Source organism: Desmodus rotundus, chromosome 5, assembly GCF_022682495.2.
Source record: "Desmodus rotundus isolate HL8 chromosome 5, HLdesRot8A.1, whole genome shotgun sequence".
NCBI lineage: Eukaryota > Metazoa > Chordata > Mammalia > Chiroptera > Phyllostomidae > Desmodus > Desmodus rotundus.
This window is the reverse complement of record NC_071391.1, coordinates 23,561,676-23,585,337: the sequence shown is the minus strand read 5'-3', so window position 1 is coordinate 23,585,337 and position 23,662 is coordinate 23,561,676. Positions and strand designations below refer to the sequence as shown.

Here is a 23,662-nt window from a genome sequence, read left to right as displayed (position 1 = left end):
TGTAGTACTGGACTTAATCAGAACAACTAGATGGAAAATAAAGAGAACTATCACAGTAACTCCCAAGAGCAGCATCCGTGGTTCTGAAGGGAAAAGGCTGTGAGCCGGACTGCAGGGCAGAAAGGCAGACCTTATGTTCCCTTCCTACACTCACATCTCCTAACACTCGCAGAGAGACCCAGGGGGAGCTGTTGGTCCTGTGGCCTATGGTATGGCCAAGAGGACCACAAAAAGATAACACAGGGCAGCTCTGTTTCCTGACTATAATGCAGGAGTCAGGCCTTTCCCCTTTGCCCCTCGGGAAGAGGCCCCAAGTCCTGGGTTTGACCACAGCAAATGGAGAGGAGGCATGGGGACAAAGGAAGCCCAGTGTTAGCAAATATTTGGGCTGAGTGGGAAGGGATGACCCCCTCTGAAGTCATAAAGTAGCATGGTAGATTGGGAAAGACAGGCTCTGGGTTCCAATCCCACCCCCACAGCTCACCAGTAAGTCCCTTGCTTTCTTCCAGCTTCTGTTTTCTCCTCTGTAAACTGGGACATAGTCACCCTCACCCTCAGAGAGGAGGGCATCTTGTGTAAATTACAACAAAAAGTGCTGGGTTGTTTCAGGCACTCGGGGTTGGGGGACTGGGGATCAAGGGCAGCATAGGCCAGAAGGCTGGGCCCAGGGCAGAAGGAAGAGGTGAAGTGCGGGTGTCACCAGTGTGACATCACAGCTGTCTGAAGAACTGGGCTGAGTGTGTGCACTTTCTACTATTTAGAAACAAGTGGCTGCTATTAGCAAATTCATTAACTGAAGTCATTAATTAAGGTCATGTATACTCTTTCTTGTGAATTATAATCATCTTAACAGAGGTTTCCCAGGGTATTAGCGGCATTACTGCCTACCATAGATGGCTCTGCTCAGTTCATAAAATGCCGGGGACCTCTGCACACCTGTGATATTCCATCTGCTCACTCTTGCTCAGTGTTTCCCAGTAGCTCCCTTCACCTATGGCCTGCCCACCTTTCCACCTGTGCTATGTTCCCACAGTAATGAACCACCAGAATCTCCAGCAACTACGTTGTCTCCCACACCTCTGTACCTTGAAATGTTCTGCTCTTCTTGCTCTTCTGTTTCCTTGGCTTTGAACCCTCAGCTACCTTGTCCATTTCTCCTCTATGACAGGATGGTGTTGGTGGCTCACACAGCATACTGCCTTCTTCCTGTGAATGCTTAATTTGAAGGAATCATGGTTGGTCTGAGCCCATTAGGGAACCACATTCCCTCCACTAGTGTTTGTTTGGGGCAAGGACTTGTGGCCCAGTTTTGACCAACGAGATATTAGAGGAAGCCTATGGAGGCTTCAGTGAGAGATTTTCCTTCCTGAAAATAAAGACATGGGCGTGGAAGAAGGTGCCCCATTGCTTCTGGCTTGAGTGCTGACTATGCGGATGTGACAGCTGAAGTGGAGGCAGCCAATGTGCAACCATGAGGGAGTGACACCAACATCCTGTTAATGGAGTAAAGATGTAGGTGGGATCTTAGTCACTGATGACATTCTTGGGCCACCAAGCTACCACTGGGCCTCTCATCTCTCACATCATCTTTCATCATTAAATGCTAAATGCACTTGTAGTTTCAGCCACTCTTAGTAGGGTTTTCTGTTACATCTGCCAAACACATACGCCACTGATACAGCAGTCAAGTTTCAGTTGAAAATTCACTGTCTTAAACTAGTTCCCCAACAGACTTGGGTCTCTGCCTCTGTCCCCCGACCCCTCACCCATGAAATCAGCTTATGAGCTATGGTGCACTGGCCGTCTGTTTGGCTTGTCCTTATTTAATTTGTGAACACCCCAGAGGCAGGCCTCTGTCTTTTCTTCTCTGTGCACTCTGAGTTTGCACACAGTAGGTCTTCAGGTCAGTTCAGGGACCTGGTCATCTGTCCCCACCCTCACCCCCTTGGCCAGAAGCCTCCAGTCATCAAAAAACCTGGGGAATCACTTTGGCCCAAGCACTGCTTCTGGACCCTGGAGGCTTCTGCATCCTCTTCAGCTTGAAATGTGAGATCCTAATGGTCAGATCTTGCCCCACCCATGCCTTGAAGTACTCAGCAGTTGATTTATTGTCAGCTCAGTCTCCTATGGCAGCCACAGGAGGCCATGGTACAGAGAAAGGAGTGCATGAGCTGAGTTGCAAGGGAGATGTGGAAAGGACAGTGATGGATACATCCCATTCAAAACTGGGTGAGAGTCTCTGCATGTTTTGGAAAAGACCTCTGGTGTACAAGTGGGGAGTAGGGTCCCCCAAGGCCCAAAGGAAGATGTCCCCAGGTATGGAGGAGGCAAAGACTCTTGGCCTCCCCTGTAGCAGCCCCAGATGCCAGTCTGTGGACAAGGGACAGCCCTTGTGATCACATGACCATGACTGTTATTGCCAAGCAAAGAGAAAGGGATGCTGGGCATGGGGGAGCCGAGAAGATGAGTGGTGACCTACCTTCCTTCAGTGCTAATTGCTTCTGTGAGTCTTCTAACTGCCACGTGGCAGTTACCAGGTCTTAGGCACCCAGTACACTGGGTGTGGGCTGAGTGCTTTAGCTCTGTCACATAGACAAGCCACATCGAGCGGCTTCTCTGAGTGCGAGCAGCAGAATCTGCGTGGGCAGTCTGGCTCCTCACTTCCTCATGATGGCCCACTTACCTCCCTTCTCTGAGTCTTGCCCTTTAAAATGGGGACATCGGTTGCTACTTTAGCAGGGTAAATCCCATGAGGACTAACTTGGTTTAGTCCGTAGCCAGCCCTCAACAGGCATAGCTTGAATGCATTTGTACCCCACATTAGACCGGAGTCTTACAGTGTTATCTGAGAGTTCTTCCTTGAAGCAGTCCTAAATCCCTACTGTTATAGATCCAGGGTGCTCCATTTAGCCAGCTGGAAGGAATAGAATTTTTTCTGACAGTGACAGAAAACCGAAAGTGGCTTAAACAAGCAAATAATCGAAGCAGGAGAAAACAAATTTTGTAACTAAGATGTCTAAATGCAGATAGCTTCAGGCAAGGCTGTACCTGGGCACTCAACAATGTTAGCAGGAATCATCTCCCCTGACCCCTTGGCTTTGCTCACTTCCCTCGGAGCTCTAGTCACTCACAGGTGAGCTTTCCGTTATGGCAGCAAGATGGCTGCCAACTGCCACAGGATGAGCGCCCCTCAGGACTCCAACAGAAATAGAACTTCTCTTCCCCCACAATTCTAACACTAAGAACAAACTCGTGGGACCTGACCCAAAAAGTGTTTTAAAGATGGGAGAGAGTGGACCGTGTGTCTACACTGGCAGGAATGATATTGCCAGAGAGAGACAGGCAATGGCCAAAGGAACCAAGACCTCTAGTCTAGGAGCTGCTGGTAAAATCATAATACCTCAGAGTGAAAAGGGACTTCTGAGTTCCCCACACCCTCCAGCCATTAGACCATCAAGGTGAAATGACAGGCAACGCTACTCAGCTGGTTAATGCACAGGAGAGACTGGGGCACAGGTCTTCCCAATGCCTTGCTCTTTACTGAGCCAGGCATTCATTTCACAGAGAAGAAAACTGGGGCCCACACCCTCCTCCGGGAGCACTGTATTGTACTAATTCTGGAAAGGTGGTCCAGGGAGGGGTGATTCTGTCTGTATCTGTGATGTGGGAAATGAGATTAAGATCAGATCCTTGGGAGCGTGTGTCGAGAACAGCACACACACGTTCACACATGTGGAAGTGCTCCCACACAGACCTCACGGCTTCACACAGCTCTGTGAGGAGGAGAAGGGGCTGCCAGGGGGACATTCCACCCTCACCTGCTAATGGCAAGCTGCTCCGCCCCCACGCTGAGCCCTGGAACCAGCGCAGGCTTACACACAAAGAGGCCTGGCTTCATTTTAGCAGCCAAATTGCCATCTAAAGAAAAGACTTCCTAGGACAACAGATTTCTCTGAGGAGAACACAAAAGGGTGGACAGGTGGTTTCCCATTGAAAAGCGTCCCCAATAACTTCCTCTCCAGACTCCAGACTGCCTGGTCAGGCCTGGAAAAGAAAAGCAAAGCTGGCTCCAAGCAGATCTTTTGAAATGCAAATGTACCTTTGGAGATGTTTGGATAGTTCATTTTAATAGATAAAGTACATTTCTTGGGAAAAGGTAAAGTGGTGGTGATGATGATGATAGCTATTTACTTATTAAGCTTGGTAATAAGGGCAGCTGTAACATATTGAGCACTTACTACACACCAGGAGCTGTGCTTTACGTGCTATCTCTAATTTGATCTTCACGACAAGTCTATGAAGGGCATTCTATTCCTATATCCTATTCATATATTATAGAGCAGGAAATAGAGGCTGCAATAGGTTCACTCACTTCTCAAAGACACAGTGAGAAGGGGCAGTCACTGGGGTTTAAACCCAAGTCTACCTGATTCCCAGCCTGTGCCCCAATTAGTTTGTGTGTGTGTGTATGAGCTGTGCATCTGTGTGCACAACCACATGTACATATGGAGATGACCTAATAAAAAGTAGAAAGAAACTCAGGCAATTAACTGACCAAAAAGTAAGAAGAACTTTAGGACACAGAGTGAAGTCAAACTCTCTCCTATCTCTGCCCACTAACAGGTCTATATGCCTGGGAGCGTGCAGGTGGGGGCCCCCAGCTCCCCGGTGCTCAGGGGACCTCTGGCCCCTTTCCACTTCACCAGACTTTCTCAGCTCTCTAGAGAGCAGGAGCACACGGGTTCCCTGGTGCCCTCCCCACTCCCTTCATGACATCCACCCACTGCCTTCTTCTGCATCTTTCAATACCTTCAATCCCACTTAAAATGAAATCCAAAGCCCTTCCCAGGCCAACAAACCCCTGCATGATCTGGCCCTGGCTCTCCCCTCAAGATTGCCCAGCTTCCCTGTTCACCCCAGACCCTCCACCTGGGCTGCTGTGTGTGAGAGAAATTAAACCTTTCTCTTATTTCAGCCACAGCATTTGGGAGTCTCCTGTAACAGCAGCCTAGCCAGCATCTAACTCACACTCTTGGTCTCTGGCCTTGATATTTAAACTTCCTCCACTCTCCTCGAACCTTTGACCTCCCCTATCCACCTAACCACACACACTCAGCAGACAACTTGATCTTCTGTCTGAAAGAGAAAAGGAAGCCAGTTTATGGGAATTCTCTGAGCTTCTACTACCTAACCTTGTCGGGTGACATCAGCACCCCACCTGCTCCTGCCTTCCCTGCGGGGACTCCTCCTTTCCTGGCCCGAATTCCCAACAGAGCTTTGGGTCCCATTCCCTCCACCCCTCAGGGAACACTCATTTTCAGTCACCCATTGTTTTTTACAATTCAACTCTCCCTCTCAACTGTGTCCACAGCAGTATCTAAACATATGGGTGCCTTTCCCATCTTAATGATAAAAACAAAAACAAAAAACCCTAAGATCTCCCTGATCACACACCACCCGTTACTTTCAAACTCTCTCTTAACCACTTTATAAGAACATTTCTTAGAAGGGCTGCCTATGCTCTGTCTCTATCTCTTCAGCTGGCATTTACTTTTCAACCCCCCCCCCCCCCCTGCAGGAGTTATGCTCCAACACTGCGGAGTCCGAGTCAATGTCCCCAGTGACCTCGTGTCAAGAAATCTGGTCTTTGTCCCCTTGGCCTCGCAGCAGAGTTCCCCCTCAGTCTCATTCCCTCTGGGAAACTGTCCTCCACGACACCACTGCTTCCTGATCTGCTCCCATCTCTCTTACAATCCCCACCTCATTTAGTGCGCAGAAGGAACCTATGAGGTAGGACTATCCCCATCCCCATTCTAGAGATAAAGAAATGGAAACTCAGAGGTGCTAAATAAATTCCCCAAAGGGACACAGTGCATTGACAGGTCTAGGATTGGAACCCCGGTCCCCTGACACCAGAATCAGTGTTCTGAACTTCCATGTGGCATTATTTTCTAGACTCAAGGAGCTTGAAGCATGATGATTATGAAACTATTTGATCATTTCTTTCCCTACAAAGCCAAGGTTAGCGTGTAAGTAAGCAGCAAACTCTTTAGCAAGGGCATCTTGCCCATTCAAAGGCTGAGTTTGTTCAGAATAAAGATGGTCAGGGCTCAAAGGAATATGGGAGCACATTGGATGGTCACTTCAGTACAGCACAATGGCTCCCATCCTTTGGAAACCCAAGTGGAAGAGTGGAAAGAGACTTTAAATTCTGGTTTAGGTTCTGCAGGTAGGTAGTTGTGTGACCCTGGTCACTACTTAACTTCTCTGGGTCTCAGTTACTGCAAATGGAATGATAACATCTGCCTTCTCACCTCCTAGGGTCTGTGTGAGACTCCGGTGGCATCATACAGCAAAAGATCTTTGACAAATGCAACACACCCCTCAAATGCAAAGAGAAGCAACAGGAAAGTTAACTTAGGGAATCCTCAGGAATGCTAGAGTAATGAATTCCTGCTCTCACTTGGATGGAGGCACCTGGAGGAAGGAGAGGACCCCAAATTCTAATCAACGGAGCAAACTGACCTGGTCAGGTGGTAACATCAGCCACTCACTCTCTCACTAGCTGTTCCCCTTCCCAAAATCCAGGTATTTCTGTTGTGTCCTACTTCCCTTAGACGCTGAGCCATCTCTCTGAGGAGATAGCTAGGAATTGCTAGAAAAGGGCCCCTCTCATAGAGGAATGGCCATTTCATTAAGGAACCTCTAGAACCAATGAGAGGAGCAGGGGAGTGATGTGGAACTGGGACAAGGAGAGGGCTGGCTCTCTTTGCAGAACACAACGGAGATGACACTGGCAACACCTAACACTGTCTTTAGCACTATGAATGCACCAGGCGTTACTCGAAGTGCTTTGCATGAGAATCCCCTGGGGGTTAGTACAATTACTACCCCCACTTTCAGATGAGGAAACTGAGGCATGGGAAGGCTAACTCCTCTACCCTGTAGGCCATGATTCCAACCCAGGCAGTCTGCTCCAGAACTTGCACTTGTAACTGTTACCCATTACAAAAACAAGGATCTTCCCATTTCACAGGGTTTTGCATCCTAGCCGGACTCCTTCCTCACAATCAAAAACTCACAAAGTGTATCAGAAATGCAGCAAAACCTTCACCACTTTTCATCCATGATGCTTCCCTTGCTGGTAACAGCACGACTAAGGAAAAGGGCCACAGAAGCAGAAAATAACAGCGGTATATTATTTTTTGTTTTCCTTGCATATTCTTTGCTGCAGGAAGTGTTCTTCCCAAGGTGGCTCCTTAAACTATTGTATTCTTGTACCTTTTGCCCTTGACTTTATATTTCTAAGCCATTCAGGGACCTGGTCCCAGGCACAGGGGGAGGAAGCATGACCAAGAGTCCATACCACCAGACTGGCCAGAAGCTGTGAACCTCCCACCAACCTCCCTTGTTGGGAGGATTTAAGTGTATTATTTGTGATAATCAGAATTTTTCAATGTAATTCACAGAAATGAAGTCTGGCTAATTGAGGAAGAAAGGGGATTTATTGAAAGGATTCTGGAGAGCCCACAAATCTCTGGAAGGGCCAGAGAATGGGTTTAAAGCCCACGTTGCCAGGAATAACACCTGCAATCACATCACAGAGCAAGTTCCCTGAAGAAACTTCTATCACGGACAATATCCCCAGAGACTCTGGAAGTTGACTGTCATGGGGTCACTGTTATGGCCGCCACCTCAAGCGGGATGTAGCTGCGGTAGGTCCGCCCCCTTTGCCAGATCAGATTCTGCATAGTCCCTACCTCAACTCATCAGCAGCTGCTGAGTCACAGCAGGGGGCAGGTGCATTGGCAAAGTCTCCATGGCGAGCCGGCATCCTAGCTGCAAAGGAGGATGGGAAAATCAATATCTGGTATTTGCATCTCCAATAATGTGTGTGTTGTGGGACAGGGGGTTCCTGCAGTCGTATGAAGCATGTTCAGTTCCTGAGAGCCAAATAGAACTAACAGTCACTGAACAAATGGAATAATCTAGTATCTGATGTGTTATCCTTCACCCTTGTATCTTACTTACTTACCCAAGTGGGTGTTGAACCCAATGTCAGAACAACATATTATAAAGATATGCAAACAGCCTCCATAAAATTTCTAGCTTCTCAAATCCACCCGTCCCCACATCTCAGTCTCTTTATCTCTCTTCCTGGGAAGGCAGTGGTTATCCGATAAACAAGTCTCTGCTCAATGTTGATGACTGAAAATGGATTCCTCACTGTCTGATTCTTTCTGGAATCTTTCTATTTTCACAGGAGATTCCAGGACACACAAAACTTCAACTCCCCAAAATTTCAAGCAGCCATAAAAGTCTCTTGGGCAGATTTGGGTCAGCAAGGAAGTCTTTTGACCCAGACACAGGCTCTTCAATAATGACCTTGGATAAACAGATATCACCAACTCCCTTACCACCCCTTACCTTGGGCAGATCTCACATGCTGTCACCCCATCTCCCCATGCCCTGCACACCCCCCACCTGCAGAGCCCACACAATCTTTAAGGTAAGTGTGAATTTCCTAAAGGACTAAATTTGGTAAACAAGAGAACTGAGATTAGACCTAGGTTTACTGACTCCTAATCAAATGCTCTCCACCTTCTATGGTTCCTGCCTGTCCTTCTTCAGGTCAAGAACAGCCCCAGTGGTATCAGTGAATAAGGGAGCAAGGGAAACCAAAAGACAGTCCCCAGGAGGCAGGAGAGGCTGGCAGGGAAGAGGAAATAATCCCGAGATGATCCCTTCCTAGGATGCATCCCGTTCGCTTTAACTCCGAGTGCTTTCAAAGGGTTCTGATTCCAACACATTCACATTCACCAGGAAGACTGAATATAATTACTTCCTTTTTGTCTCAAAAATTGCAAAAATTAGGGGATGTGCAACAACCACAGAAGGAATCCAGGTGCTGAGGGGGTGGGGGCCATCTGCAAACCAGTGAGCCCTTTTAGCTGCAGCCATGGGGAAAGTACGCCGTCTCTCAGCTCTGTGATTAAAGCAACTGCAAATTAGTTTCTGCAAAGGTCTTTCCCCTTAAATTGAAAAGCACTGTGTAATGGAATTTCATAGACGCTGCTTTGGAAATGACTTCATACCTCGCTCTGTTCAGAACTGAGAGGTGGCCGCATGCAGTGAATCATAAGAGGATGAAGCTTTCCAGGGGCTGCCGAACTTTCCTCCGACTTCCACATATAGACACGGATGTGGGAGGGGAGTTAGGGAGCTCGGTGCACTGAGTCACCACCACGAAGTGATCGGTAGTCTTCTCCTTCCCTAAACCAGGCCGTTTGCCTGCCGTCCACACCCTCCACCACAGGCAGGCTCCCAGGGGTTGCTAGCTGCCCATGGATGGCCCAGGCACAAACATTTTAAATAAAAAGCTTCGGAAGGCAGGGGCTCCCAAGCTCTATTAGAATTTCCAATAGAAATGATGAAGTCAAGCAGACAAAGAAATACTGAATGCCACACTGTTTTCACTGACCATCTTAGCTTTCTTGAGGGCACCCTTCCAGAATACCGGAATCATACTTCCAAATTGTCAGCTGCTCTACATTGAATCCAACAGGAGTCATTTCAGTGTCAAGCCTGAGGGTCTAATTTCCAGATAGTCCAGATTATTCATTCAACCATGTAAGAAAATGTCTTAGCACCTACATTGTGCCAGGCCCTGGGATTCACCAGTGAGCAAAGTCACAGCTCTCATGGTGATTACAATCAAGTGATGGAGGCTGAATTACACTTCAAATCATTATTCCAACAAATAAAAAACTGCAACTCTGACAATGCTATACTGAGGGTGGTACAGAGAGAATCCAGGAGAGGGGAATTAGACCTGGTCACAGCATCCCTGAGGAAGTGACCTTTCAGCTGAGAACTAAACGATAAGGAAGAGGTAACCAAAAGAAGGTGGGGAGGGGGGACCCTAAGGGCAGAGAACACAGCATGGAGCCCCAGGGGGGCTGGGGCATGGTGAGGACTGGAAGAAAGGTTGGTGTACATTAAGCTTGGTAAGCGAGGGTGAGCAAGGCACCAGACAAGCCTAAAAATGGGCCAGACCCCAGAGGGTTTTGCAGGACATGCAAAGGAGTTTTGTCTTTATTTGAAATGCAAGTTGGAGGCCGAGGGAAAACTGTAAGCAGGAATGAGGGTAGGAAGATTGTATGCCATTGGAAAATGCCTTTCTGGATGCGGCACAATGGCCATAAGAATGGAGGCATGAGCTGTTCATCAAAACCCCATCAGGGAAAGAAGGTGTTCAGAGCCTTGTCTGCCTGGCAGTGGCCTGACTCACCAACAATCACAAGGGCAATGTCACAGCCGACTGAGAAATCCAGGGCATCAGTCTCCCACCCCCACATTCTTTCCACTACAGCATTATCTAGTAGCACAACTTTTAAGGTGGGATTTGTCACATGGGCAGTACATTGGTAGACCAGGCAGCATATCCCTTCACCTCTCTGGGAATCTACCCATCAACACAGACGACACTGAGAGTAACCAGGTACTGACTCCTATAAATGGGGTCGTCAGCACATACCTGGTGATCTCTTTCCAACTGCGAGGTCTGTCCAGAAGGCATCCAGCCAGGTAATGTGAAAAATAGAGACATTTATTGAAGAGGATAGAAGATACAAGGAACACTGTACATAGGACAATGATGCCTCAGTCCCCTTCAAAGTAGGCACCTTGGGCCCTCACACATTTCTCCCAGTCGCCATCAGCTGCCCCTTCAAATTTTCCTCAATCTCACGTAGTCTGAAATCTCTTCCCTTTCAAAGGTGATTTTAATTTTGGGAAAAGCCAGAAGTTGCAGGGTACCAAATCTGGACTATAGAGGGGTTGAATCACCTGGGTGATTTGATGTTTCACCAAAAAACTGTGCACAAAACACGATGCATGAGCGAGCACGTTGTCATGATGAAGCTGCCACTCACCAGTTGCCCATCACTGCAGCCTTCTCAATCATCCGAATAGTTTTCATGGAGGAATGTTCAACCTTAATGCAAAATCTGATGCAGATTCATTGCTCTACTTGCTCAGCTGTTTTAAATGTAACAGCCACACAGTACGCATGCTCACTCAATGGCATCTACTGCCCCCACTGACTAGTACAGTGAAGTTGTCATTGTTCACACATGCACATTCCAGTCTACTCTCCTTGGTTGCCAGGTTACATAATGTTATGTAAACTGTTCTTATTTTATTAATAATGGCTGGACTTCTTCCGGACAGACCTCCCATATCTACATAACCTCTGCCTAAGAGAGAAGTTCAAGTGGGTGCTCTTAAAAATGTTAATAATTTAAAATTTTAATCTCTGGTCAGTACTTATGTGCTTATGTATTAGAGATGAGGAAAATTGCTGGTTACCCAAAGAATCAAATTCTTCAAACACAAGTTCACCTCGTGTGAAAACAGGGCTCACCCTATGTGGTGACTTAATGATTTAAGTGTTAACATACACTGTGTTCTGCCTTAATTTGGGCTGCTACAACAGAATGCCATCACCTGGGTGCCTAAAAAACAGATATTTATTTCTCATAGTTCTGGCGGCTGGAAGGTCCAAGATCACGCTGCCAGCAGATTTTGTTCTGGTGAGAACCCCCTTCCTGGCTTACAGACAGTCACTCCTCGCCGTGTCTTCACAGGTAGAGAGGGTAAGCTCTAGTTTCCTTCTCTTTCTCTAAAAACACTATCCCATCTTGGGAGCCCCACCCTCATGACCTCCTCTAAACCTACTTGCCTCCCAAAGGCCCCACCTCCTAATACTATCCCAGTGAATTTTAGCATCCCAATCTCAGGGATACAAGTGTGCAGTCCATAACATGCTCATTTTGTTATATAAGTTATTTTACATTTGCTTGTCATTTCATAAAAAGATCTACCTAAGGTCATGGTGTTATTTTTTAAACTGTTATCAATTTCTGTTTATAACAATTCTGTTGTAATCATGTTGCACAAATAGAGTCCACCCAGAGCTCTGCCCCTTTTCCTCTGGCCAATCTGCCAGAATGGCTCATGTGCCCACCATCCCTTTGTTTCTGTAAAAATTCATATTTTTGCTCCCCCAAAAGGGTTGCACATGAGCCCATCAGTAACCTTTGAACATAGAGCATGGATTAGGTTTTTAAAATAGAAATCAGAATTTGCATCAATGGAAGGCAAGACAGATAAGCTTTGACTGGGGGGCAAAAGAAGGTAAAGAGACAAAGAGATGGGTTGCCGTGGTGACCATGAGCAGGCTTGAAGTCATCAGGTGCCAGTAAGGGGAGGTACCAAATATCAGGTTCCAGTTTATCTTTGAAATCTCACGTTGTGGTGTATCCTTGGTTTATCTTTGAGCAAGGTCAATGCTGCAAAGCATGCTACATGTTCAACAAACCCTATTATCTTTTCCTCCTGGGGACACTTCTAGGCTAGGCATCTAGTCATCCTTTTAGTTAAGCCATGTGATTTCTGCCCAGCAGAGTGTGTGTGGTTCTGTACGTCTTCCAGGGCCGGCCTATAATAACATCCTGCAGAATCTTCCTTGCTCTATTTCCCCTCTCCCTTATGAATGGAGAAGACTCCACTGACATAGAGCAGTGGTTCTCAACTGGGGGCAATTCCGCCCCCTTCCCCCAGGAATATTTGGCAATGTCTGGAGACACTTTGGTTGTCACACCAGGAGGATGTTTTACTGGCACCTAGTGGGTGGAGGCCAAGGATGCAGCTAAACATCCTATAATGCACAGAGCAGCCTCCACGACAGAGAAGTATCTGGCTCCAAAATGTTGGTGGTCCCACTACTGAGAAACCTGACTTAGAAGGCAGGCTCTTTAGTGGCTGCATGGACAGACCACCACACACACACAACACACACAAGAAATAACCTTTTGTTGTGTGAAGTCATTGAGATTTGGTTCATTGTAGCAGTTAATATTATTTACTTCAACAAATATAACTGATAGAAGTCGATCTTTCTGTGGAGGACAAGTGCAGCCTAGCAACGGAGCCATGTGACTGAACAGATACTGGGAAGGTTTCTGGAATAAAGAAGTGAAGGGATTTATATTTACTTCAGTTACTTTTACGACCGCTATGTAACTATGGCTCCCGGATAAAGAGATTTTAGGTTGGTTGTAGTTATCTAATTTTCAAAGAATTCAGCAAATACGATTTTTTTTCTTTTTGTCATCATGAATTGAACTTCATACTTATGAGTGCTTCATTTTTTTTTATGCACTAGCTGATTGGTCATATCGTTAAAAGCAACTAATAATAAAATAATTGTGATTTAGTATTGAAGAAGAAAAAGAACTAAAAGAAGAAGAAGAGGAGGAGGAGGGGGAGGAGGAGCAGAAGGAGGAAGAGGAGGGGAAGAGGAAGAGGAGGGAAAGGAGGACCGGAGGAGGAGTGAAAGAAGAAGGAGGGGGAGGAAGAGGAGGAGGAGAAGAAGAAGAAATAGTGAAGGGCAGTGGATGCCTGGTCCTATCCTCTAAGTCATGAGGCCTCTCAATGCCACCGGGGTGGACAAGGTCAAGAGTGCAGTGGATCCTTCACGGCTCTTTCATTTTGAATGACCAGAGGTGGTGCCTTTGGGGAGAAACTCTTAGCACGTCAGCAGAGAAACACAGCAGGAACCCCAGCTGCCCAGGAAAAACACAAGAACAGCCAGAGGTGAACCAACACCAACCTCTCTCCTTTTTCCCCTTTCCCTCTCCCTATTTCCATGTGACGGGGACTAGCTGACAATAATCAGCAAGGTCCGTTTAGTGTATGGTCTGGTCTTGCTGTGACTAATAAGATGATTGGTTGTATATATCCTCTTTATGGTTGTTCATTATATCACCCTAACATAAAGTAATTTAATTTCAGTGGGATAATTAGGGCATTTCTAATCTAACTGATAGTCTGAATGAAATGAGATTCTCAGAGGGAGATTTGTGTATCAGGAGACTGGTGACCTCCGGCCCCAATTTTCACACAATGTATTAATCTGACAGGCCGACTTCCCAGGCATGCTGTATCCAAACATTTCCGAGCCTGTGGGTTACAGAACACACCCGCAAATGAGATTACTTTATTTATAATGAGATTTCCATGGGCTCACAGAGACAGATCATAATATTTTAAGTGAGGCCTTCAGACTGATGGAGTCATCATAATGTAAACGGAAGCCCCGAGATGCAAATGTAGTAAAGAGGGGGGATGCCCCTGCCTGCGGTCTCAGATGCTACACAGCAAAACTGAAGACAGAGCCCTGTGGGAGGCCTGCCTGACTGGGACAGCTTAAGGCCACCCGGGCAGGGAAATCCTCACGCTGGCTGAGGCCCCAGGAAGCCCATTCTCACCTGCCCCCTTGGGGAAGCTGCAGAAAGAGTCTGCTCATTTAGCTAGAGACGGGGGAACAAGGGAAGAGGAAGCAGCAGAGGGTGGTTTGGGGAGGGAGGGTCACCAGCATTCTGAGCAAGCAGGGCAGCCAAAAGGCCTACACTGCCTGCTGCTACCCAGTCAACACGCCCCCAGAGGCAGGCCCGCTCACCTCTGCCTTCCACGCTGGCTCCACACCTTACCAGTAGGGTCACTCTTTTATACCAGTCTTCGGATGCAGGATGCTGACTCCTGAAAACACCTCCTACTATTCCTTCAGTCACTGAGCTCCCACATGTGCCAAGCTCTGGTCAAGTCCACAAGAGACAAATCCCCTCTTTCCAGGTTCTTTGCATTCTTCTGGTTCTGTTGTTCAAGCCACCTTTAAATTCCTTTTAGAATTCGAGAGAAAAAAGTCTGATTCTGTGGGAAAAATAACATTGTCTTTCATCACATAGTGTGAATTCTGCAGCTCATCCGTTGCCCTTGTTTTCCGGGGTGCCAGGAAGTTCAGCAATTACGGTCAGCCTCAGCTGCAGCTGCAGCATTAGGCAGGTGTGTTGTGGCTTTTTCCATCTCACTTTCTGTTTTTCTAGTGAAAATCTGTTTTTAGTAAAAAAGACTTATTTAAATATATCTTGTTTGGTGAAGTATTTTAAGTTTAATTTGGAAAGAGTATATTTTGTTTTAAAAAATATAAGCAAAGATAGAAGTATTAACTTACAAAAGGCCACACTGTTCAACATTCTTTAGTATTTACTAAGTGCCTATGAATGTCTAGTGGCTGCAGAGCACAGGACATGGGCCCTTTTCATGGGCTTCATACCTCACACTTGCCTCTCAGGTAAGTGCGATTATCGCCCCTTCGGAGATGAGGGAATGGCGATCAGAAGAGCTAAGTCATTTGCCTGAGATGACGCATTCAGTGAGGAGCAGAACCAGGCAGGATTTAAACCTGGGCAGTCTGGCATCAACCGCTGCCCTTTGAACCATTGCTTCTCAGCATATGCAATTCACTGTGCTAGGCAACAGCAAATGAACGTTAGGCCTACTGGACGCCTCTGCTAGGCTGCCTCACCTTCTCTGATGCCCCTTTTGTCTTCCAGCCATTGCTGCAGCAGCCGGCCGCACTCAGGAGTGGCCTGATGGCACCTTGCCTGGGCAGCACGAAGAGTCTCCCTCGGCCCCAACCTCATGGGAGGTTGTAGGAATCTGCTTGGAGACTCTGACACAGGCACACCTGTGGAACAGAGGGGGCTAACACCCCAGGGGGCAACACCTTGACCAGTGAGGGATGGAGCCAGTGAATAAATGCCCCATTTCGGTCCTTTGGACTGAGAACTCCGAGGCCCATTCTTCATGGCTCCTCAGGGACCCCCAGTGGAATTCGCTGCTGTTGACCACTGTTGATCAGCCTCAGTGACATTGGCTTGGTGTTCCTTCTCCTACTTCACTACTTCCAGTCCCCAGTCTTGCTCCTGGAGATCAGTATCTAAAACAAACTACCTGTATGCAAGACCTTGTCCCAGCTCTGCTTCGGGGGCGGGAAATCAAGGCTAAGACACCACAGTTTCTAGCTTGCAGAATTCAGATTAGGGTGACATGCCATTCAAGAGGACGAATTCAGTAACAATGCATTAATAATCCACAATTAAGTAGCCAGAAGAGTGATCAAGCTATAAAAATACAAAAGCATAAGGAAAGTGGAATAAGCAGAGAACTACAATAAAGTTTTATTGGGACAAAGCCACATATCCATGTACATCTTTTCTACGGCTGCTTTTCCGCTACAACAGCAGAGCTGAGTGGTTGCAACAGAAACCCACAGCCCATCAGGCCTAACATATTAGTATTTGGCTATTTACTGAAAAAGTGTGTGAGCCTCTAACATAGAAAATCCAGGGGCCTATGGGAATACAGAGAATGGGCACATATTGTACGTGAGAGGTGGTGACTGGGAAGGTCAGAAAAAGCTAGGAAGAGTCCGACTGTTGAACAGGATCAAGGGCATTGCAGGTAAAGGCAATGGTTGAACCAAAGGCACAGGGCTGAGAATCAGCATGCTGCTTGCAAGAAACCATATGGAGTTTATTGCAGGAGAGAAAGGAACTGCAAGGAAGTGGTGGGAGATGAGGCTACAGGCAGAGATTTCTTTAAGGTCTCCGCTGCCAGGGCATTTCTCTCATTCTAGCATATTTCCTTCAATGGCCAAAGATACTATAACCAAGAGTGACTTGAGTCGGGTTTGTCATTCCTTCTATAGAAGGGAGTTTCATGGAGTTTGTGACAGTTATGCTCTTGTGATGGATTCTGGGAACCCCTCTCATAAAACAGCCCTCTTTGCACCTGGGCATTGCTAACATTGAAACCCACCACTTTGCCATCTTCAGGTGGTGTGGCTCAGGGTATGCCGGCTCCGGCCTCCTGCTCCTGTTACAGCTGCTAAACCAGACACAACTGGCTAGTCACCCCAGTGAGACCCCCTGGGTGCTCTGACATGTCTCTCCACAGCCTGCTTTGCAGTTTCCTGATATGAGGACACAGTAGCGTGTGGCAAGAAATCCTGGAAACCGAGACCTGCCACACAGCCCCAGGAGGAGGTGCTTCTTCACATCGTTGGGGAAGAAAAACCCTGGGTGGTCCAGCATAGCCCAAGAATGAGTGACCTTGTTTAGTTCTTTCAAGGAACAGAGGACAAAATACGTGCCAGGCAAGGTGATACAGTACTGAGAATATATAAACAACTAAGGTGCTGTCCTGCCCTTGAGGGGCTCACAGTCTAATGCGGGAGGTAGACATGCTATGTCATGGCAAGGAGGCTGGTGCCAGCTCCCCTCTGATGGGTTGCAGCCCCTGGAGGTAAAGCAAGGGAGGATATTAAAAGCTTAATAAACAGCCTAAGGGACTTGGCTTCGAACTACAGGTACCACATCAACTGCTAATATTCAAATACATGCATGAAGCAATGAAAGCTATCCCAAACAGTTTCTTCCTTTTAAGAGCTTCAAGATTTCCCTGACAAGACTTACTTATGATCTTGAGTGGTTTGGTAAATCACTTTTGAATAAGCAATGCAAAGGTAAATTTCAGTCCCCAAAGGGCAGAACTGAAGCCTAATTTGGAAAATGAACTTACCATGGGAATGCAGAAAAACAACGCTGATTTTCTTTCTAAAGGAAAAAATAGTTATTTCATCAAACACTCTGCTGGGGGCTTCACATGCATAATCTCATTCAATCTTCACAGCAATGCTCTGAGAGAAATGCCGGTGTTATTACTGTCTCCACGTTGCAGGTGTGGCATCTGAGTCTTAACGCCATCAAGTAAGTTGTCCCCTCGCCATCACTGTAGGAGGCAGGTGCCACCTGAGAGTTTATCCAAGGAGCCCCACCCTTAACCACCACATCAACTGTCTCCCCTTACTGGCCAGTCCCCTGTTCCCACCTGGGACATCTTTTTTCCAGCAGTTTGGCCCTAGGCTTCAGGATAAGTTCCTTCACTGTGATAAGCAGGACCCCCGATCTCTGACAGCTGTTCCCTGCTCTTCATCGTCATCTGAAACAATCAGTACGCATTAGAGAGTACTTTTCCCTTTACAAAGGTGATAATTAGATAACAAGCTGAGATTAAAGTAATTACAGTTAGACAGCTGGCGAGGCAGCACAGTCATGTTGAAATATTGTTGGTGCTTCGGCATCTGGCTCTAATAACAGCATAGGCTAAAGGATTTTACATTAATTACAGAACATAATTTAATATAAACATATTTAATTGCAATTGATGAGCGATAAACTGTTCAAGAATGACTTAACCCCTTCCACGTGTCAAAGTGATGGGAACTTTGGGCAGGCGGCGGTCTCTTATGCCATCTTTCTCACCTTCCCCTGCCAGGCCCTCTGCAGCTTCCTGGTCCCCTTTCCTGAGAAAACCCCACTCAGAGAAGGAATGCTCTAGACGAGGATTTTCCTCATTGGTTATCCCCTGGGTACTTGGCACATGTACAGCACTGCCCATCCTCAGAAAGCCAGGTGGAAGGAGGCGGGTGTGCAAGCCTGGCTATGGTGCACTGCCTGGGCTCCACCAGCTGCCCTTCCTCACAGTGATGGGGGAAATGAGGCTGGTTTCCCTGCGTTCCCACTCCTCCATGTGGTACTACTGGCTTGGCTTCCGAGAGTCAGTGAGCAACCTAGTAAACAGCGCTCAGATCTCTTAGTAAAAGTATAAAGGTAAACTCACTTTTTTTTTGTCATGACCTGGAGGTCCCTGACCACAACAGCCAGGGTATTTTCACAATTTGGGGGTTCATGTGTCATACCTGGAGATCCTTATGAGACAGGACAATTCTGGTGGGAATTGATGCTGCCAACCCTCATCCCTGCCCCACAACCTCCACTCGATAAAAGACTCAACCATCAATTTTTCCACATCATCTTCCCAGAAGTTCCATTCACAAGTGGGAGACATTCAAAAGCCACAAAACCACGTTATGAGCAACATGCCTGTGTTCCCCCAAAATTCATACATCGAAACCCTGACTCCCAATGGGATGGTATTAGGAGGTGGACCCTTTGGGAATTAACTAGATTTAGATGAAGTCATGAGGCTGGAGTCCCTCATGTTGGGATTAACGTCCTTACAGGAAGGGAATGAGACCCGAGCCTGTTCTCTCGGCCATGTGAAGACACAGCAAGAAGGTGGCTGTCCGCAGACCAGGAAGAGGGCCCTCACCAGAACTCAGCCTTGCTGGTATTCTGATCTGGACCTCACAGATTTCAACACTACAAAAAATAAACTTCTGCTGTGTAAGCCCCCCAATCTATGATATGCTGCCGGAAGTGACTAAGACACACCACTAGGTCCTAAGTGCATTGAGCTGATTCTTAAGAGTCAATCCAAAGAAGTTATAAGGCTCCTTTCTAAAAAAGATTGAGTAGCCCTGGAGCGAGTTGAAAAATTCACTGTTAAGTTTCCCTCTGTAAGAAATGATGTGGAATTACAATAAGCCTCAAATACTGTTTTTACTCCTTCCTGTGGATTTCAAGGTATAAAGCACACGTTCTCTTAAAAGCTGAAATCAGTGCTGAAAAGACAGTTTATTATTCACAGGTAAGCAAGTGTAAGCTACTGCTAGAGGAGTTACTGACAGGTGCATACAACGTAAAATTAGTGTGAAGATTCGGGACCACCTATCACGCAAGGGAGAACCAGGCGCTCTCAAAGTGGAAGCTGTTCTATATATATCCTTTTGAAAAAAGATGTTTCAGTTCCCCGACAGCAAATCTGCTACATGAGTGAAAAGTGTAAGGTATTTACCTGACCATGGACAGCAGTGTGGCGATTGCTGGGGGGAAGGGATTGTAGGGGGATTGAATGGTAATGGAAAAAATACAATATAGATTCTAAAAGCTTCAAAAAAGACATCTGCCCCCATACAGCCAAGATGTGTACACACACACACGCATTCTTAGATATATATATGGATATACCTTCTTTATCTATTTATCCATTGATGAACGTTTAGGGTGTTTCCATGTCTTGGTTATATGGGAGCAGATATTTTTTTGAATTAGTGTTTTCATTTTCTTTGGAAATATTCTTAGAAATGGAATTGCTAAATCATATATAGAAATAGTATTCGGCAGTGAAAAATAAGGAAATCCTACTATTTGCAACAGCATGAATGGACCTTGAAGCCATTATGCTAGGTGAAATAAGCCAGACAGAAAAAGACAAGAACTGTGAGGTCTCACTTATATATAGCATCTTTTAAAAAACTCAAAGAAAAAGAGATCAGACATGGTTACAAGAGGCAGAGGGCAGGGAGGGGACATTGAAGAAAGGTGGTCAAAAGGTAGAAATTTCCAGTTGTGAGATAAGTAGGTAATAGGGATGTAATGTACAACATGGTTAATGCAGCTAACACTGCACCATGATATACAAAGTTGTTAACGGAGTAAATCCTAAGGGTTCTTATTGCAAGGAGAATTATTTATCTTTATATTGTATTGTATCTATAGAAATAATGGATGTTAGCTGAGTCTATTGGGATAATAATCATTTCACAATATATGTAAATCAAGTTAGTATTCCTTAAACTTGTACAGTAATGTATGTTAATTATTTCTCAATAAAACTGAAAAAAAAAAACCACTATAAAAATCGAATCAGATATCTTTCCAAAGTCAATATACCAAAGGCCAACAAGCACATGGAAAGATGCTCAACATCATTAGTCATCATCAAAACCAAAGTGAGGTACCACGTCACACACACACGAGGACGGCTGTAATTGAGAAGAAAACAACACATGTTGGTTGAGGATGTGGAGACACTGAAACCCTCACGCGTGGCTGGTGGAATGCAAACAGCACAGCCGCCGTGGAAAACAGTTCGACGGTTCCTCAACAAGTTATAGAAAGAGTTACCAAATGACCCAGCAACTTGATTCTTGGTACGTGCCCAAAAGAACTGAAACATGCCCATACAAAAACCTGCACCCAAATATTCCTAACAGCATTATTCATAATAGCCAAAAAGTGGAAATGACCCAAATAAACATCAATTGGTGAATAATCAAAATTGGTAAATCCAAATAATGGATTATCATCCAGCCATAAGAAGGAACGAAGTACCAACACACGCTACTACATGAATCAATCCTGACAACATAATGCTACATGAAAGAAGCCAGACACAGGAAACCACATAACGTATGATTATTTACATAAAGTGTCCAGAGCTGGTAAATCTATAGAGACAGAAAGTAGATTCATGTTGCCAGGGGACAGGAGGAAAGGGAAAGAGTGACTGCTAATGAGTATGGGGTTTCTTTTGGGGGGTGATAGAAATGTTCTAAAATCAGATAGTGGTGATGGTTGAACAATATTGTGAGTACACTCATACTAAAAGCCACTAAATTTGTACACTTTACAATGGCTAAAGTGGTAGATTTTATGTTATATACATTTTCTCTCTCTCTCTCTTTTTAAAGGTACCGATCTGGGAACTTAACCCTACTAGGGAAGCTGGGGAATCTATAAAGTGATCAGAGATACTCAAGATGTGAGGAAGCTGGAGTAGTTATACACCACCTCCCATCAGTGCCTGAAGGCTGCTTCTGGAAGGCATTAATTCCTTGCACTCCCGGCCTGGCTGCAAAAGGAGCTCCGGCGGCTCGAGCTAGCCCTCAGGCAAACAGATGTTGGGGCTGACAGTTGCCAGTCAAGCCAGTGAGCCCCACAAGTGTGTAGGCAGGAGCTGCAGGCAGCACACTGCCAATCTGTTACTCTCTCATCGAGTTGTTTTGGGATTAAATAAGAAAATCTGTGTAAAATGCTTCACAGTGCTAGACACAGAGAAAGCTCATCATGAATGTGAGTTATTTTTACAGAAGACTCAACACGATTAAATCATTTGATCAAAACTACATAGTTAATGCAAGATGAAGCTAGGATTTATGCAGATCTGTCTAGACGACACAATCTTTCACACAGAAAATTATATTAACCACATATATACTAACCAATCTTGCAAACATACCTATGAAATGGCAATCATGTCTTGAGGGCATTCAGTAACTATAACAAACATCTTTACTCTCCTTCCTCCTCCCCCTTAGGTTCCCTCAGTGGGGGGAGCAGCTGCATTGCTCACACAAAGGCCTTGAGGGCTGATGCTATGTCTGCTTAAGTTGCCCAGGGTCTGAATATTACATGGTTTGTTGTATAGATGCTTATTTGAGATTCAAAGCCTGCACATTTGCTGACAGTTTCGTCCCAAGTACCAAGATACAGTAACACCTGAGACTGCAGGAGCAGTGAGGCAACACTTTCCTCATCAACAGGTCAGTCCTCCTGTTTTCCTCTGGAATAACCTGACTTTCAGTTGACTCAACAAAAGAGGTGCACTAGCAGAGGAAAATGGCGAGAATCTCCTCCCAAAATGCTTTGCATGTACTCCCAACTGAGGGCGTGCCAGAGGGTTGATATGGGGATGTGGGGCTGCAGAACCCCAGCCTACCTGATCAGGTAGTGGTTGATAACAGTGTCGAAGTAGCTGTAGTACACGACATTGTTCACATGGCCGTACTGGTCATTGTCCTGCCACCTGGTCTGGATGGGCAAGAAGTATCTATAGGCCTCCTGGTGACGATGACAATCCTCAACTCGCTGGTTCTCTGACGATGTAGCCAAGGAACGGACATTCCTAGGAAGCATCCTCCAGACCCAAGAGGCCATAGTTGGTGACTGCTGCCTTGAAGGCTACCTTCAAATAAAAGGGCAACAAAGGATAAAAATGGTTTTCAGAAATCTTGATGTAGTTTTTAAAAGGTGATTGCATTACATTTTGGCAATTGGTTTCAAAAGGAAATTATATATATATTTTAAAGAAATAAATCTTCAAGCTGGCTGGTGTAACTCAGTGGATTGAGCACGGGCTGCAAACCAAAGGGTCGCTGGTTCAATTCCCAGTCAGGGCACATGCCTGGGTTTCGGGCCAGGTCCCCAGTGGGGGCCACATGAGAGGCAACCACATATTGATGTTTCTCTCCCTCTCTTTCTCCCTCCCTTCCCCTCTCTCTAAAAGTAGATAAATAAAACCTTTTAAAAATAATAGCAAAATTAAAAAAAAAATAAAAATATTTTAAAAAAGAACTTTTCCCTGATATTCCAGGTCCTTGTCACAACCCTATTTACTTTTTAAAGGACGCCTTCCTACAAAGGCTCTGGCACACACTAGCAGAAACTAGTGAAGCCTTTGTTCGAATTTGACTAGTGGGAATTTAAATCATATTTGTATGGAGGTCTTCTGTTCTGCAAACTATTTTCAAAGTGGGTACTGATTCCGACAAAATCTGTAACACTACCAACCACATAAAGATAGAGTACAGGAAACCAAAACAAAAATAGTGTTTGCTAGACAACATTATCAACTAGACCTACCAATTAGAAGTTTTCTTTCAAGTGTCTTAATTTTCTTTTAGAACAAAAGTAATGCCCCATGGAAAACTTCTAAAATATGCATAAACAAAGGGGTAAAAGAAACAACAACCCAATAATACCATCTGTTAACACGTCCACGTGCATTATTTTAGTCTTATATTTATATACTGGTATAACTATTCTTAAATTGGACCATACAACACATGTTGTTTTGTAATCTCTTGTGCTTAACAATAATTAATACGCTTAAGTACTCTCCTACATCATTTGTGATGTGGAGTTCTGCTATATTCCGTTGTATTGAAGCACCACAATTTATAAAACCCTCTATTGTTGCATATGGGGGATTTTGATTCCAATTCTGTTGA

The 23,662-nt window shown here is 45.7% G+C and overlaps 1 protein-coding gene across 3 annotated transcripts in view; it reads right to left on the bottom strand.

Annotated features, from left to right (window-relative positions):
- LOC112303192 (uncharacterized) overlaps nucleotides 1–23,662 on the bottom strand; it is a 198,065-nt gene that overhangs the window by 105,134 nt on the left and 69,269 nt on the right. For all 3 annotated transcript variants that reach the window (XM_053925173.1, XM_045194261.3, XM_024558659.4), the window contains exon 2: nucleotides 22,372–22,617. In XM_053925173.1, the coding sequence (XP_053781148.1) occupies nucleotides 22,372–22,589 (218 nt within the window). In that variant the 5' untranslated portion in view covers nucleotides 22,590–22,617. The remainder of the gene's footprint in view (nucleotides 1–22,371; nucleotides 22,618–23,662) is intronic.